Source organism: Python bivittatus, unplaced genomic scaffold (genome assembly GCF_059951505.1).
Source record: "Python bivittatus isolate LINGU-HERP-01145 unplaced genomic scaffold, Pbiv_v1 ctg000700_np1212, whole genome shotgun sequence".
NCBI lineage: Eukaryota > Metazoa > Chordata > Lepidosauria > Squamata > Pythonidae > Python > Python bivittatus.
Genome location: NW_028277098.1, coordinates 75,041,904 through 75,059,740, shown reverse-complemented (window position 1 = coordinate 75,059,740; position 17,837 = coordinate 75,041,904). Strand labels below are relative to the sequence as shown.

The 17,837-nt window shown below is 39.0% G+C and overlaps 1 protein-coding gene across 1 annotated transcript in view; it reads left to right on the top strand.

The window, feature by feature from the left end:
• SNTA1 (syntrophin alpha 1) overlaps positions 1–13,958 on the top strand; it is a 59,123-nt gene extending 45,165 nt beyond the window's left edge. The window contains exons 3-8 of the mRNA XM_007439501.3: positions 3,317–3,512; positions 5,786–5,993; positions 6,669–6,799; positions 9,107–9,303; positions 9,808–9,995; positions 12,573–13,958. Of these exons, the coding sequence (XP_007439563.1) occupies positions 3,317–3,512; positions 5,786–5,993; positions 6,669–6,799; positions 9,107–9,303; positions 9,808–9,995; positions 12,573–12,665 (1,013 nt within the window). The 3' untranslated portion in view covers positions 12,666–13,958. The remainder of the gene's footprint in view (positions 1–3,316; positions 3,513–5,785; positions 5,994–6,668; positions 6,800–9,106; positions 9,304–9,807; positions 9,996–12,572) is intronic.
• Positions 13,959–17,837: the final 3,879 nt, after the last annotated feature.

The following is a 17,837-nucleotide window of genomic DNA, read 5'->3' as shown; positions in this document are numbered from 1 at the left end:
AGCTGAATGAGTATTTTCACCCTTGGTGCAGAAAGTACCAGGAGAATGTAGCTTCTCTATAGTCAACTCATTTCTTCCAGAGCACAGTTTCCATCTGCTGGATTATTACAGAGATTATTATAGAGCTGGAAGGTGCCTCTTAGTTCACCAAGTCCAACTCCATCAAAGTTCAGAAACTGAAATGAATCTGCTTTCCTAAAACATAAGATCCTTATTCTAGAACAGCGTTTCTCAACCGTAGCAATTTTAAGATGTGTGGACTTCAACTCTCAGGCTGGTTGGGGAATTCTAGGCGTTAAAGTCCACTCATCTTAAAATTGCCAAGGTTAAGAAACGCTGTTCTAGAACGACAGAGAAACGGTGCAGCATTCTTTTGCATAATATCTCTGTGAGTGCTCCAGTCAGTCTTCTTTTCTCAAGGTAATTCCCTCCACTGCTCCTTGAAAGTCTTTGATTCCAGATCATTCTCATTGTTCTTTGATTTCTTGTCTGTCACCTAATCTCTTAGGCAGTATACAACATGTTTCATTCCTGCAAATGCTTGATGGATAGTTTTCTTTGCATATCCCATTTCTGCTGAATAATAAGTATAGAAGTATGTAGCTTTGCATACATAAGCTATTTTTCACTCTTTTATATTAGCTGATCAGCTGTCCATTGCAGTGACAGAGGTTCCCATAAGGCTGCACTCAGTGTGATGTTGGCTGGCATCCCAGTGTCTTTCCACTGCCTGCTGGGTAGCAGTCAGAAAACAGCTTGTGTAGGTGGGGACTTTTATCCATCATGCTGGGAACATGTGTAAAATATGTGATCTGGTTAGCATACTGTCAAATTTTGGCCAGTTTCTCTGCTACACTCAGTCACGTTAAGTGGCTACTGGAGGGTACACCTATCACAAAATAGTATGTTGAGGATGAGGACCCAGCTTCAAGGTCCAACCTCATACAAGATCTGGAACCCTAATCCTACTTGAAATAGTTTTCATTGAAACAATTTCCTGTTTCCATCCCTCCTGTCACAAAAATAACACCCACAAAACATGCCACATATCTACTTAGCTCAAAGAACATGTTAATACAAAAGGGTGTGTTGAAGCCTTGTGAACTGAATAGTATATCACACATATGTATAGGAAATGCATATTCCTGGTGCATAAGCACACTGGCAATTTAAGGAAAAGAAAACCCTTTTTAAAACACATCAGAAGGATATCTAATAAGAAGGGTGACTATTCTGAAGAGGATGTTACCAATTAGAAAGGGAAAGAAATTAGGCTGAATACATTTAATTAAGCATTTCCAGTAGAAGCAGCAACTTGGGACACAAGTTTATTTTATTTTATTTTTTGTATCAATATTGGTTTTGGCCTAAAGTGAAAGAGAAAGACTTGGGGTTAGTTACCATCTGGTGTATTTGCATAACGATACTGGCATTTTGAGAATGTGGGTTTGAGTAGATCTGTGCTGAGTGTTTTTTGGCATGTGATAAACTCATGGCGTGATTGATTCACTGTGCATGCTGCTACTAGAAAAGTCACTTTGCAATAATCAGGCCACCACAGGGCTGCAAAAAGTTTGTTGCTAAGTGCAGGCTTATTTGTTAATGCTTGAGTTAAACCTGGGAAGAATGGCATCTATACCTACTGTGTCAGTTCAAGCAGCAGTCATCCACACCCACTTTGGATTCTTTACTTCTTTCTGTGTTATATTTGGATCTCTCTTCAGAAAGAATTCAGAAAGTTCAGTTAGTCCAGTATGGGGCTGCCAAGTACTGTGTCTCAACAGGAGAAACAAGACTCTGAATTTCTTAAAGCTCTCCACCGATTGCCAGTTTGTTATTTGGACAATCCAATATATTCTTGACAGCTTACTCTTTCAACCTCCCAGAATCGCTGGAAGTCGGGAGGCATATAAATGTAATAAATTATTACTACTACTACTACTACCACTAATACCAGATTCTAAAGGACTGATTGTTCCTCCATGAGATTTCCCATCAACTGAGATTAGCAGAGGCTTATGGCCTTTGGAAGTTAGATGGCTGGCAACCAGGGGAAACTCTCCTTTTGCCTGAGCTTTTAGTAGCCATTGAGAAATTTTTATAGCTTCTGTTAGCAAAAAGTGTATGCGTATATTTTTTCTATACAAATCTTCAAAAATTATGTGTTCCAAGTATTTCTTGACTGTTTTGAGGTTTGAATTATTATGTGTTCTGGCCCCCAGTTTATCTGATAAAATATCATTTAAAAAAAACCCAAATTAACTTGTTTTTACTATTTCAGGCCAATTATATCCTTATTAGAAGGAAAACCTTGCATGTTAGATTTTGGAATTAGATTTACACCACAAAAGTTACCATATTTTTTTTTTATTGCTGTTCATGTCTACACATGCTTAGGATACACCTATCTTTGTATTTCTTTCCTTATTACTTATTTTTTCTTACTATTTTTATTTCATTCTCTAAGAATAAAAGTGGTTTATATACATATGACTTTTTTTCCTTTTTTTTTTTTTTTTTGGTGCCAGTCTTTACTCTGGTGACTGCTTGGACTGGTTTCTACAAGGAAGTGGGCTACCGTTATCTGCTTTCTGGGGTTCAGAGAAGTGACGGGCCTGAGGTCACCCAGCTGGCTTCGTGCCTAAGGCAGAACTAGAACTCACCATCTCCCAGTTTCTAGTCTGATGCCTTAACCACTACACCAAACTGGCTCTGTATATGCATGACTAGAACATATTTACATGCAGTTTCAAATGTATTATCAAACTGCAGCCATCGGTGGTAGTGGTTATATCTAATCAAAAACACAAGTGACCATAGTTTGTACATTTGGAAATTGTGAGAGACATTGGTTATTTAAAGGCTCATGAATAACCCAAAGAAGTAGCTCAAGGAAAGTTTGTGATGAATTTTTCACTTAAGCTTGCCATGTTTTTGGCGATCACAATGTTTGTTTTTCCCGCTACCTGTGAGCTCAGCTTTTGTTAATGGCTGCTTTAATGTATGTGTAGAGCATCAGATAGGATGATCACTAATGTGCCATGAGAAAGAAAAAAATAATCTTGCAAATAGAAGACCTTTGCATACTTTTATACTGATTTATAAAGAAACAAATACATAATATATAAAATGCAGTTCATCTCACCATAATGGGGAGGATTAGGACCAGGTAAGCTTCCTGTGTATATGCATAGTTTGCTGTCTAGGTATTAAATGTTATAGAGATTTACCTGTTTGTGGTTCACTGATCTTCAAGTAGGACTTGGATTTAACAAGTTGCATATTGAATGTTATATGTTGTTTTTCTCTATTCCAGTCAAATACATGAAGGAAATCTCTCCTTATTTTAAGAATTCCTCAACTGGTGCAACTGTAAGTTGGGATTCTTCACCAGGCTTTCAGAAACAAGCTTCTCCAACTCTTTCCCTACAAGACCTCAAGGAAGGGAAGAATGTCCCCTTAAAAATGTGCTATATATCAAGGAAGTGTCTTCCAAATGACCCAGAAAACAGGTAACCTAATGATCACTCAGGGCATTATGCCTGAAGGAGCTATCTGTTGGGGAAAGTATGTGAATGGTATTACAAGGATAGTGGTGGACTCAAATTCCCATCAATCCCAGCCAGCAGAATTAATGATCAGAAATGATGCGGTCTGACATGTAATTAAACAGCATTAATGCAATCAAAAGTCAAAAGAAGGCAAAGAAGAATTTGAAATGATCATTAGAATTACACTCTTGCAAGCAGCTAAGATTAGGCCAGTCATACAGAGCCAAGCTCACAACTAGACTTCTGAAAGCTTGGGTGTCTCTTTCCATATCTAAACCTCATATACCATAAAGTCTTGATTACAACTGACATTTCTCACTATCCAATACATTAGAGTTAAAGCATACATCAACAGTTGAATGCATGCATACAAGGGTATGTGGATTTGCATATTCACACAACTCAGAATGCACTAGGCAGATTATACATTTATAAAAAATGTATCCCTGGTAGTAAACTATAGTCACAGTATTATCCTAATACTAAGGCAACCACCACTAAGCATCTCTGGTGAAAAGGTGAACAATGTAATTATAGAAATTCATAATTCAGAAATCACTAATCATTCTTCTTTCAGCCTCAGCAATATGGGGATGATAATAGTGACATGTTTTAAAGAGGTTAAAAAGGCTACTATTAAAGTGCTTTAAGCAGTTAACATGAGCTGTCATTACTTCTTGTTTGGACAAAAAAATGAGATGTCATAAGTGGATAATATTAGTATAATGATATGGATATTCTCTATAGTACCAACACAAATGGGCTAAATATGAATCCTTACAGAATACTGGGATTGTTAGAGGAGCCCTAGATAGATTGTCAGCCCGACTAGGTAGACCACACCAGGAAATCAACTCCACAGGAAGACTAGAACTACTTTTATTAAGATTGGCTATAACAACAGAATCTTGCAAGTCTGATTGTGCTGTACTGCCCTTCCTCCTTATATCCCAAGTAGATCAGGAAGACATCTGCCTTAGAAACTTCTTAATATTACCTTGTTTCTCAGGACTTAAAAAAAGGTTCAGCCTCTTTTGCCAAGACAACGGTTCTTGCATATTTTCAACAAGGTCATCTTCCCTACTCTCTACTTAGATCTATTTTATTTACTTGTTTTACTCTGCTTACAGGCCACTCTAGTCACAAAAAACTTTGAACAGCGTACATCCAAACATTTGCAAATATACAATCAAATAAAAAAGCACCAGAAATATTAATCAGATAAACCAAGAAAATTCACTGTTGGAGAGAACAACATCACAACATTCTAGCAGCTAAGACCTGCTGGAATAGCCACATTTAATGGCCTTTCTGAACCCCACAACCAAGCAGGGGCATCTGGCTATCTGGAGGAATGCTGTTCCATAAAAATGGGGTGATAGCTTAGAGCACCCATGATCACTGAAGATGCATTCCCTGAACAAAGGAATATGAAGACAGCCTACTGGGAGTGAGCAGTCCTCCTGATACGAAGGCCTGAGCCATGAGGAGCTTTAAAAGTGACGGTCAACACCTTGAATTAAACCCAGAAGCCAACCACCTCTCAAAGTAGTGATGTTATGTAGACAAATCAGAAGGCACCTATGACTATTCAAATTGCTGCATTCTGATCCACTCTTTTGAATACTCTTCAAGGGCAGCTGTATGAAGAGTGCATTGTAAATAGTCCAGTTGAGAAGTGACTAAGGAATGACTGACTGTAAAGGAGATCTTTTCCATTCCAGCAGGGTCATAGCTGGCACACAACAAGGAGCTGTGCAAAATGCCTCCTAGCTACAGCTCTAATATGCCTACTGGGTAGGAACTGTGAGTCTATGAGGCCCCCCAGTTATGTGCCAATTCCATAAAGGGGAGTGTTCCCTGTCCAGAATTAAAGGTATTTTTTTGGAATCAGATGGTTTCCGAACCCATAACCATTCCAGCTTGCTGGGATTGAGCCTAAAACAGATATAGATGTACTGCATCAAAAGCAGAGACTTTAGAAAGCAGAGGCTCTGGAGCTGAGGTGTGCTATAGGAAGGTGATCTGATCCTCTGCTTTCCCAAGAAATAAGGGGGGCATGTGGGTGAGATCACTGATATACCTAAAATTATGAGCCTGTCTGAGCATGAACTATCTACACAAAGGCTCTGCAACTGGAAATGCAGACAAAGTGCTGGGCATTTGTTATGACAACAGCTTGCATTTTGGCTCCCCACATTTCAATCTTGTATTAAGGAAAATTCATCTTGCAGGTACCTAGAAGTGTGCTCAGCAGATGGACGGATCCCCTTGTTCCTTCGAGCAAAAGAGGAAGCATCTGCCCAGGCTTGGTTCAATGCTATTCATAGCAATATTAGCATTCTGTTGCCAAGAGTCAAAGAGGAGCTGAAGGCCTTACAATCAGGAATTGGCATTGCAGGAAATAGAGACATCAAGCACATTGGCTGGCTCACAGAACAGGTAAGATTGGGCTTCCTAGTTTGATTTGCACTGATTCCCATGAGAAAAAGACATTTGCAACTATTCACTGTTCAGGGAAGACAAAAACATCCCAAAGTCAGGGGTGAGCAACCTGAAGCTTGCATGCAAATCCCTAGACCCTCTCCAACCCCAGTTGCTCATAGCACAGTTTCTGTTCATGTGAAGGTGGGAACATATGGACATTTATTAGTGATGATAAGCCGGGATTGTTCCCGCTGGAGTGTGTCTCATTATTATAGTATATATTTTGCATGCCTCTGAGTCTCATGTTCACTTCCTAGCATTTGAGGTATAGCTGAGAAAGACCTTTGTATGAAACAGGAAAGCGTTTTCCCTTTTGTATAGATGTTATTAGGCCAGATGGTAGTTTTCTGTGTTTCTAGAAAGATCTCATAACAAAAATTTAACCATGTGGATAGAAGAATAATAGAAACAGGAGAATTCCATGCCAACTCCATGAATTCCTTTCACCATGTTGTCATGCAGTTCTGGTACTTGCCATTCAAATATACCTAGTGGTGTGCTATATTCAAATATACTTTTTACAAGATGCCAGCAAGAACATCACCTCCATTCTTAGTGTGCATTTTCCAGTGGAATATGTCAGTTTGACTACCATTCTGACAGCTGCACATTTTATGTTCTTATTTGCAGCTCCCAGGTGATGGGACAAAGAATATCCTTGCCATTCTCACAGAGAAGGAGCTTCTTTTCTACAGCACTCTCTCCCAAAACAGAGATGCTCTGAACAAGCCAACCCACAGATTCCCTCTTATAGCTACCAGGTAACTACAAACGACAACAGTTTGGCTTAGAAGTACTGCTCTCTTTCCTTCCAGAAAAGGTATTTTGGAAAAGTTACTTTTTGAGTAGTTGGGTTACACTATCTTAGCTCCAGGGAATCTTCCTCTTAAATGAGATGCTGTCTTCTGCCCAGTCTCTCTGATCCTCACATTGCTTTAGAGGTGGAGCGCAGTGAAAGAGGGAGGTTGTGTAGCAAAATTTTCTCTGTTAAAATACACTTGGGGTCAGAAAATCATGGAAGGTTGGTCTTTTGCAACTTCATGTAAAAGCATTCTGGCTGACATCTATCTCTCTGTCTCTGTCTCTATCTGCTGTAACCTGAAGCTTTTGGAGACCGCTCCATATGAGTGTTATCCTCAGTTTCTGTGCTGGCAATCAGTGCAAAAGTTACTTTCCTTCCTATGCTATTTTAAACCATTCATTCTGTAGGACTGGGATGTTCCAATAAAGAGAGAACATACCCAGTGCATAACAGACCAGGATGGGTAACATGGTACTTATGGGCATAAATGCCTCCACGAACGCTTCCTTTGGCATTTACCAGCTTCCCTGCCTCACTTGATTTTATATTTATTTATTTTAGGTTTTTTTTTTTTTAATTGAAAAAGTGGAAGCTAAAGTGCTTCCAAAAATACCTTTTGGCCATACAGGCATTCTTAAATCTCTCAGATAGTTTAAGAAAATTTTAAATGGTGGATAGCTACAGTCCAGCATTTTGTTTGGAAACACGTCCAGGCATTTGGAACAATAAAAAAGAGAGACAAAGATAAGCTGCAGCACTGTTGTGAGTGACAGAGAGGAGCATCATTGTTTGCTCTACCCCTCTATTTTGTGAAACTGCCCCCAATGTGTGGGCAAAATTTCATATGTGTCCATCAGCCCAAATATGTACTTAGTGGGAAGCTGCAAGAAGCAAAGCTGCTTGACAATTATTTACACTCACAGGTTCAGTTTATCTATCTTGAACATTCATTCCACCAAGATTGATCTCTGGAGTCCTCAGGTAAGACTGGAAGACCTTCTGCCCTTGGAAGCCACAGCCAGCCAGTATCACCTATACCGGCTAGAGGCCTCAAAGGATAGTCGGTGTTAGTCAGTGTTCCTATGCTTCGTGTTTGTAAATTATTCAAAGCAATAAGCCATTTTAATGGGTCAATGTATACAATGACCACTAACTAAACAGTTGCAGGTCTAGGTAAATAAGTAACAAGGATAGGTGGGGAAAGCTGGTTTTTCAAAAGTTTGTATTGGAAATAGCACAGAGATCTTCTTTGGAAGAGGTATGGTCTGTGTGTCCTGCTGCCTTGAGGCTTTTCTAAGGTTTTACCGCCCCCTTGTGCCAAAAAAGTGAATAAAATAGAAGGGGAATGTAACTTGTCAACCTAAATAGGAAGCTAAATAAATGACACATCTCCCCAAGCCCACATGTGTAAGAAAAGCCTATACATATGTGAGATTTCATTATCTTGAGATTCCAGTAAAATTTTTATTTGAAGGGAGCTGAGAATTCCCTTGGCTCTCCTCAAATAATTGGGAATACCTGTAAGTGTTTATGTTGCTGCTGAAGTTCAGAGAGAATATTTTTGGTTCTTGTAACTAGTCCTTTCTATTAGTCCTTTGCTCCTTGGATTTGCATAATGCCCTTTTCCTACATCTGGAAGACAGAGACCCTGGCCTTTTGTTCACACCTGCATTTCTCTTGCTGGAAACAATTTCACCAGGCACTTAAGGCCCTCATTCATATGCACGGCCCCTCCCAGTCCGTTAATCTGATTTTTAAATGTGAAAGGTCTCTTTCTTTGTTGACTTTTTCAAAAAGGAATTGCCTAGAGTCATTTTAATAACTTCCAAGAGCCAGTCTTTTATTGCTAGAGTAAGACTGGATCTGCAACTTTAAAGCACTGCATATCACAGTACAGTTATTAATTAATTAATTAATTAATTAATTAATTGCTACTCTGTGTTTCTGCATGAATGAAAAAGAGAGCCAGAAAAGGAAAAAGAGATCTAATTAATACTACTACTATTATTATTTGTCTTGTATAGAGTTCCAGTGCAAGAGAGGGAGCAGATGGAGCTATAACAATGGCACAAGAGTGACCTCTAGTGGCCGATATCACACATGATTGGTCAATAACAGAAACTCAAACATGGTTTTTTTTTTTCCTGGAGGCTGCAACACACTTTATCTAACAATACGCCTGTCTTTGTACTTGATAAAAAGCCATATCCAGTCCCAGTTGATGGTCTTTATATCTAAAACTCTTTTTCCCCTCTGATCCATCTAGGCTTGTGCACTCTGGCCCATCAAAAGGTTCTTCACTGTACGACTCGGAACTCTCATTCGCTTTGCGGACTGGAACTAAGAAAGGTGTGGAAACACACCTGTTTAGTGTGGAGACACACCGGGACCTAGCCACATGGACAAGAATGTTGGTGGATGGTTGCCACAATGCCGCTGAGTGTGTCCAGGAAGTGTCAACAGGTGAGGAAGCAGATGAGCTTTATGCTTGGGGCTTGCCATAGAAACTTTAATGCACTGGGGTGACGGCATGGGTCTGCCGGCTTGGAACATTTTTCTTTTCTGCTTGTGAATTCTGCCCTGTAACACATGTAATGCATGACAGGGCAACTTTTTACAAGAGAGGCTAGTCCTGGCAACAGAGTTAGCTAACTCAGTCCATCATGAAATATGCTGTAGATTACTTGTTACCAGTACTTTCTGTATCATTTATGACTCCCAAGTAGTGAATAATAGTACTTTAGATTGAAGTCCTTTTTTTTTTTTTTTGGTCCCTTTGGTGTTTGTATTATTGAAGTAGAAAATAATTTAGTATATGGGGAAGTAATCATATTCATGGTAATTTGATTTATAATTTGAATTACATTTAAACTCAATTAACATTTAGTTTTTATCCTCTCAGCTTGAAAATATTACCACCTCCTGACTTAACAAGTAGATTCATTTTTTTTTCTGGTTTTTCCCCAGCCTGCACATGGAACGGGAGGGACTGCACCCTGTCCATCCACATTGACAAGGGTTTCACCATCTCCACCCTGGAACCAGGCCTCACCAATGTTGTTCTGCTACAGCAGCCTTTTGAGAGGCTACAGATGTCCTCAGATGATGGGGCCAAGATGCTTCACTTGGATTTTGGCAGCTCAGAAGGAGAGATTGTGGGTTCTCTTTTTTGTTTTATTTATTATATGTGTATGTGTATGTATTTGTGTGTATGTGTATGTATGTATGTATCCTGTATTCTGAGGGTTCAAGATAGTTTAAGTGGAAGTTGTCACTAATTCTATCTCCACTGTAAGCACTCTTTGGGGCAGGTTGGGCTGAGAGAGTGACTCACCTAAAGTCATCCCATGAGCTCTGTATTCAAGTGGGGATGAACTTTAGTCTCACTGTTCCATATCCACCACTTAACAACCACAAACTAGGATTTATTTCCTTTTTCTGTTCTTTCAATATGTTTGCAGGGAAGTGATATGGAGTTCCATGTCTCCAGATACATATCTAAAGAGATGTATCTTTGTTAGACCTGTGCAAGTGAGCAACATGATTCTCCTTGGCCATGTGCTTTATCTTGTCTCAAATCTTCCTCCAGCAGTCCCAATAGCTGGAAGAGGCCTCAAAAATAAGATGAAGTGATATAATTTATTTCTATTTATTTTATTTATTTAGTGGACTCGTCCCCGCCCATCTCCCCACAATGGGCTACTTTGCTTTTAGAAACAAGAGCACTGTGTTACTTCATGAAACAGCTTTCTTAAAGCAAAGTACCCCATAATCATTATTGTAGTGGTAGGCGACTGGATGTTTTGAATTCCAACTATTTGCATAACCGATGACAAGAGATTGTGGAAATTGGAGGGCGCCAAGCTGACTACAGGATGATGTGCCAAAGTTGTTGCAGCCCTTGGGAAAAGTTCCTCAGCCCCTGGAACTATGGCAGAGGCAAGAAAGCAGGCAAGACGCTTAACCTTGCTTAGGAATTTGAGAGACATTTCTTATCTTCCCTTGTCGTGGTCTCCCAACTGCAACATTTGCAGTCACAAAAGAAAGTAATAGAAGGTGCATTGAAAAACTGTTTTCTATAGTTTCCTAAATTGTGCTCCAAAGGGAGAAGGCTTTTCTGAAGGAATCTGATATAGTCCCTTTACTTAGTACCTCAGATGTCTGACCAAAACCCCTCAAAGGCTTGCTACTTTGTGAGAGCAACAGGGATGTAGTGAAAATGATGAATAGGCCAACCTTATCTGAAGGCCTCCTGGGTTGTGGACTTCAGTTCCTAAAATTGTTGGCTGTTGTTGAGAACTTTGGGAGTTGAATTTCATACATCTGGAGGGGGTAAATATTAGGGAATGCTACTATAGGCCCAGAAAAGCCATGTACGATTCTGAATTCCAAACCAGAATTCTACATTTAGATAAGCAAGGCAATAATTCATTTAGAAGCATCATCATCATATTTATTTCGGTCATTGACCAATAAAAATAGATACAATAAAACAGACAACAATATTACCCCTTTCATCAATAACTACTAGCAACCATTTGTGGGCGAAGCTTACACATTATGTAGCAAAATTTTGCAACTTTTAAAGAAATAGATCTGTCTTGATTATTTAACAAATAATGCAAGTAAAAATTATCGGAATGCCCAGGGAATTTAAATAAAAGAGGGGTAATCAGCTGAAAGCGAATGTCCCTATAATACTGACAATACAAAAGAACATGGACTGTGGTTTCAATGGCATCTGTACCACAGGGGCAGTATCGAATATCATAAGGGATTTTCCTGTATTTTCCTTCTAAAACAACTGTAGGGAGAGCGTTAAATCGAGCTAAGGATAAAGTTCTCCTGAATTTTGGGACTGTAATATGATACAAGTATGAGACTGGTTTGCTCAATAGAATTTGGTCATTTAGAAGCATGCTTTCCAAAAAGGGGCGGGGGGAACCTGTCAAAGTCTGGCTCTGTACATTGTGCCTATGCATAATTTTTAGTTATTGTGCAGCTAGAGGCTTTATGTGGTGAATTAGAAAATGTCTTTCTCAATTCTTATAATGATAAGGAGAAATAGCAACCAAGGTTTCAATGAATAATATTCAGCACCTTGGATAGCTCCTCAAACACCTTTAGGGGTGCTCTTCTCAGCTGCTCTGGCCCCAACCCAATCATCAGGACTTCTCCTTTCCCTCCACTACTTTTTAAGAATAAACATAAAGTATGATAGCAAAATGGATTATGCACAGGGGAGAGATGTAAATACCCTCACATTCATATAACAGTCCATGTAGAGATTTAAAAATGTAAATGGGGGCATGTTTTGTTTATATTTATTTATTTATTTATTTATATTTCAAGTTGAGTCACCATCCATCTCACTCAAAGAGGTGCACTATAAAGAATGCCTGGAGTAAATCCAATTGAACACAGGGACTGTGTCCTTATGTTTTTGGTCTACAATTATCGTTATCTACAAGACCCAGTGGAAAATTGGCCTGTAATATGCTCATGTTGTGAGTTTCTCATGTACCAATGAATACATTAGAACTGAACACTGGGTTCAGCTACTTCTTTTCTGGAGATATTCGGGAAGCAATGAATTTTATAGACACTTCTATTTTTGCTAGTTGCTAGCTATTACCCAGCTACCTGGCATAGAGCAGTTTTCTAGGAAATGCAGGGAAATGAAATGTTTTGTACAGCTCACTCATCAATATCCATATTTCCCTTCCCTGCAGCAACTAGATCTTCATTCCTGTCCCAAAACTATTGTCTTCATCATCCACTCATTCCTCTCTGCCAAAGTGACCCGGCTCGGGTTGTTGGCATAGGGATGCAGAGCAAACTCTGGAGAGAATCAAGACTTCATGCAATCTATGCAGTACAATTCTACCTTCATGGTGAAAATAAAGGGTTAAAATGTCAGACTGGAGCAAGAACAACGTGGTGCAAAGCATCCACAGCCGAAAGGAACTGTTAAACTTCCAGGACAATTGATAGATTGATGGAAGCAAATGGATTGACAGCTGTCCAGGAATCTCCTTCCTAAGACTTGACAACTGATACAAAAAGACAGCATATGATATCCCCACCCCACCCCCAGCATCAGAAGCTTGGAAGATATGATCCTGGTGAAGATGTCATACCAATCCAGTTTAGCCATCACATTAGTGCCTTGAAGATGATATTTTATAAATACATAAATATATACATCAAATCTGTTTGTATCAAGGTTTTATATTTATATATAGCTCAGTTACTGTCTTGGTGGCTTTTACTCTAGAGTTTCAACACTATTTTAGATCCAAGCTAGTATGTTGTACCGGCCTATCTGGGATTAATCCATTGAACCCAGAAGGATTTACTTTTAAGTGAATATGCATTGGGTTGAACTAAAAATTCAGTCAAAATGCATAAGATTTAGCATATAATAAAGCCATTTCTTTTACATACAGCAGACACACATTAACTGTCTAAAACTGACCTTTTTGATTTATTTAAAATTTGGAGATAGTTAGAGAAGTGTTTTTTTAAGGAAACAGCAGGAAAATAACTTTAGTTTTGCTTAATCTTAGCCCCATAGTTTTTATCTGTCAAATATAACTGGAGGTGCTTTTGACAGGGGAAACAATTACTTTTATGAGCTAAAATCATGCATGAAATTTGTTTTCATTTTTGTCAAAATAAATATAGATTGCTGAAGATGACTGAAGCAAACCTTTTCCAATTTAACTTGAAAGTAATATTTGGAATTACTCATTGAGCTTGAAATTTACCAATTTTTGACCCAACGGTGGCTGTCTCATCTCAATTTAATTTTAATTGGAGTGGCTTTCTAGCTGCCAACTGCTGCCATGGTTGTTATCAATCTAATCAGGGTCCTGTTGTTCAATATTTTTAACTATATTGAAACTGCCTACACAACTTTTCACATTTTGCTCTTCTAATATGTTTTAATTTATATACTAGTCAAATAAGATTTGGGGTGGGGGAACTGTAATTGATATATATATATTCCAAATATATATTCTAAACACAGCATGACTGTGTACATTAACAAAGAGCAACATTTTAAATGTCAACTATTTATCTTGCATATACACAGAAATTTTAAGTTGTCATTACACTGGTCCTTGGGTAACTTCCAGGATCCAGAGGGTTGGGTAAATTGTTCCCTCAGAGATTAAAAACAGACCCAACCAACCCAATCACATTACACCGATGCTGCTTTTGTGTGTGTGTGTGTGTGTGTGTGTGTGATGGAACTACGTGTTGGGCCCCTTCAATCTCAGAAAAAGCCATGTTTGATTTAATCAACTTTTCTCTTTCAGTTCCATGAACCTGCACAATTGAACCTGCCGTTTCCTCACTATTATCACTATATGCAGGTGACAAAGGGGTAAATCTCTCTCCTTCCCAGGACTATAGTGACAGTGTAATGAACAAACAAAAATAGCATGCCATTTGGTCTTGAGAGAAGTTTCTTAAGGGAGAGGCAAGAATGGTACCTGGGATTTTATGGGCATAAAGTACATGCGGTGGAATTGGGTGATTTTATGTACATAAATCTCCAACTATATCACTATCTTTATGCCATTAGTATTCACCAGACCACAAAACAACACTGCAAGAAATAGATTGTTGTTGCTAAACAAACAATGATTAGATTATATTGCACTTGTAACAATAACTTCAGCTGATGGGGATAATAGAAATGACTTATGAAGACATCCCCTATGTGTATATAAATGAGCAGAAGAGAGAAATATATAAACTGTGGGAAAGATACACAGATCCTACAGCTGTGAAGAATAAAAAGGCTTCACCTCAGGTGTGTGGCACTAAGAGCAGGCATACTGTGAGTTTTCAAAATCATAGTTATTGTCTTAATCTGCCTCTTAGCTGGTACCAGAGGATCCAACTGTTTCCATGACTGACCCCAGATTTCCTAAGAAAGGGGACTTTGGAAAACTTGCAGAGTGGAATGATCTATTCAGAGGTCGATGAGTCCATTTTAGAAGGGTAAACCATCTTTTATATAGTGTGCCTGACATGGGCTGGTTTACCCCCCTGATTCTCCTCTGTACTTTTGGCCACAACATAGGGAAAGCTTTTGTGTATGTGTATGGCCTGGAAGATTGTTGTACTGTCTATTCTACTGGGCTTTCTTTTGTTTTACGTCTTAAGAACATCGTGGCAATATCAAGAGAGGCTTCACATACCCTTTCAGAGGCTTTTTTATTTAAAAAAAATCATACTACGGAAATTTCTTATTTTCTGTTGAATTTCAGCAGCATGATATTTGGAACTTTGAGGGTTATATACACCCACTACATAGGTTGGCTTCTCACCCCTTTTAGCAAAAACAAAAAAGAAAAAAAAAACCTCCCCAAAAGCAACTATAGGCAATGAGATGAAATATTCCTGGCTGTCAGTCTTCCAACTACATATACTTAAGGTGGGTGCCTATTAATTATCACAAACTTTCTTCTGGGAAACTTTCGGTGACCCAGCTATTTTTCCAATTCTCTCTGTGGTTAGCAATAAATGACAGCAAAAGTATACATACAGACACTTAATCATTTATATCAGCCTTCCCCAATCTGGTACCCTCTACTTGGATTGGAATCAGCCAGCAGGTTCAAAGGCCCTGCTCACTGGGAGTTCTGAAAGCTGTAGCCAACAGAATTGGAGAGCACAAGATGAGGAAGACTGGTTTACACAGACTGTAGAATCAATTTCCCATGTTGACACCCCCCCCACACACACACACTTTTCTTTTAATAGAGTAGATATAGGGACTTGAAAGTTGCCATGTGTATACCCAAGTTTCAAGACAGACTTCAGTCCTTCATATTCATAGTTTAACCTTGCCTGTTTTGATGAGTGTAGACTCAGTGCAAGAAAAAAGAAAGAAACTAACCAACTAACCAAAATGAGTCCCTTTTCATGCCTTTTTCTTTGCGCTTAAGTAAAACTGCAGTGGTACTTGTAACTGCAATTGTGGATTTATATTCAATATATCAGGTACTTTGTTCACATGAGATAACTCCCCTTCTTTCCAAACTGCCAAAGTTAAGACAGTATATATACCATATGAAATTTAATGCAGACCGAGCAATTCCTCTTTCTGTAGGAAACACCAAAGTTTTCATGCAGATGCCCTACTTGTACATTGAACTCTTTCTGGTTCAGTTCCATTTGCAGAACTTGGACACTGAAAAAGTAAACACAATGGAACATTATTCTCAGATTCTTTGTAGGACAAGAGAGCATTAGTTTGAGACAGCACATTTTATTATAAGGTATACACGTTTTTGTTGGCTGCAGCCCACTTCTTCAGATGCATGGAGTACCACCGACCTATTCTCCTGGGAATCCTTCCATTACTCTACCTGACTTTTGGCTTTTTTCTTGGCAAGTCGATACACTTGCAGTGGGTACGGCCACCCACCATTTTTATTTTGTAAGGATCCATGTCAGATACGCAGCAGAGAGGGCCAGTTTGGTGTAGTGGTTAAGGCACCAGACTAGAAACCAGGAGACTCTGAGTTCTCGTCTTACCTTAGACACAAAGCCAGCTGGGTCACCTTGGGCCAGTCATTCTCCCTCAGCCCTAGGAAGGAGGCAATGGCAAAACACTTCTGAAAATCTTGCCAAGAAACTTCAGGGGCTTGTCCAGGCAGTTTCCAGGAATCAACACTGACTCAAAGGGACAAAACACACACACACACACAAACACTAATAGTGAATTTTGTCATATGCCCATTTCTCATTTATTTTTTTTAAAACTACAAATAATGTCAGGATGGGCAGGCAGGGGCTGAACTGAGTACTTGTGGGGGCCACAACACCTGCCCCCAAATATGCAGAACATTAGTTCAAAAGTTTGTATGCTTTTGGTTTCTCCAAAACTCTTTATCAGGTAAGCTGTTAAAAAAAATGGAAGAAAATCCACCATTAGGCCAAATCAGGAGCAACCATGAGGGGGGAGGGTGGGGATGGTTAAAACAGTCAAGATGGCAGTGTTGGGGAAAATATGGTGATGATTAGGACAAACAAAACTTCCTCCTCCCGTAATTTCCTTTCCAGGGGCTTGGAAAACAGCCCTGTCAGCTCAGCCATAAAATACTTAAAAGGCCCAGCAAAGTTGGGAGAAGACATGAAGCAAGCAAAGGCCCTGAGAAGCAAGGCCAGTATAATATAAACCTATAAAGGTAATTCCCCAGAAATAACTATTATTTAGACTAAAGTGTTTCACAATCTTGGCAGCTTGAAGATGTATGGACTTCAACTCCGACAATTCCCCAGCCAGCATGTACGCTTAACCCATCATACTGGTTAATCATATGTATATTCTAATTTGTATAACTCTATATAAAGGGGCTTAATCCCTGCCCCTTTTTAGGTTTGCTTTTTCTGCCTCTGGCACAGTACTAAACAATTGATGCTTCAATAAATGAATTCTTGGGGTGATTTATGAGAGATATTTCTCCTACAGCAGCGGTGACCACACAACTGACGCACTCAATACATCTTTTAAAAGGGGCGGGGCTTTGTACAGCCATGACCACCATCTTGATTTTTTAACACACCCCACCCCCCCAAACCTGGCTCCTCATTGTCTAGTATTGCTTATTTCTAAATATAATTGCTCAGTATTTAAGGGTATATTTTTCTGAATGGCAAATTCTTAAACTTCATAAACATTTGCTTCCATTTTATGATACTATAATACTGATATTAACAGAAATCCAATATGGTAATCTATGGAATATCACAGACCTATCATTAGCTATAAGAATTCAGCCAGAAAATAAACCTTTCTATTATTTGTTAAAATAACATCAATGTAAAAGAAAACAAGGGACTGTCTTTGCATTTATTTTTAATTTTCCAAAGTTAAAAAACAATGCAAACTGCATTTCCTACAGATGCCAAGAAGATCTTCTGCTGATACCCAAGCTCTCAGCTTCCTTCACGCTGCTAAGAGAGTTAAACCT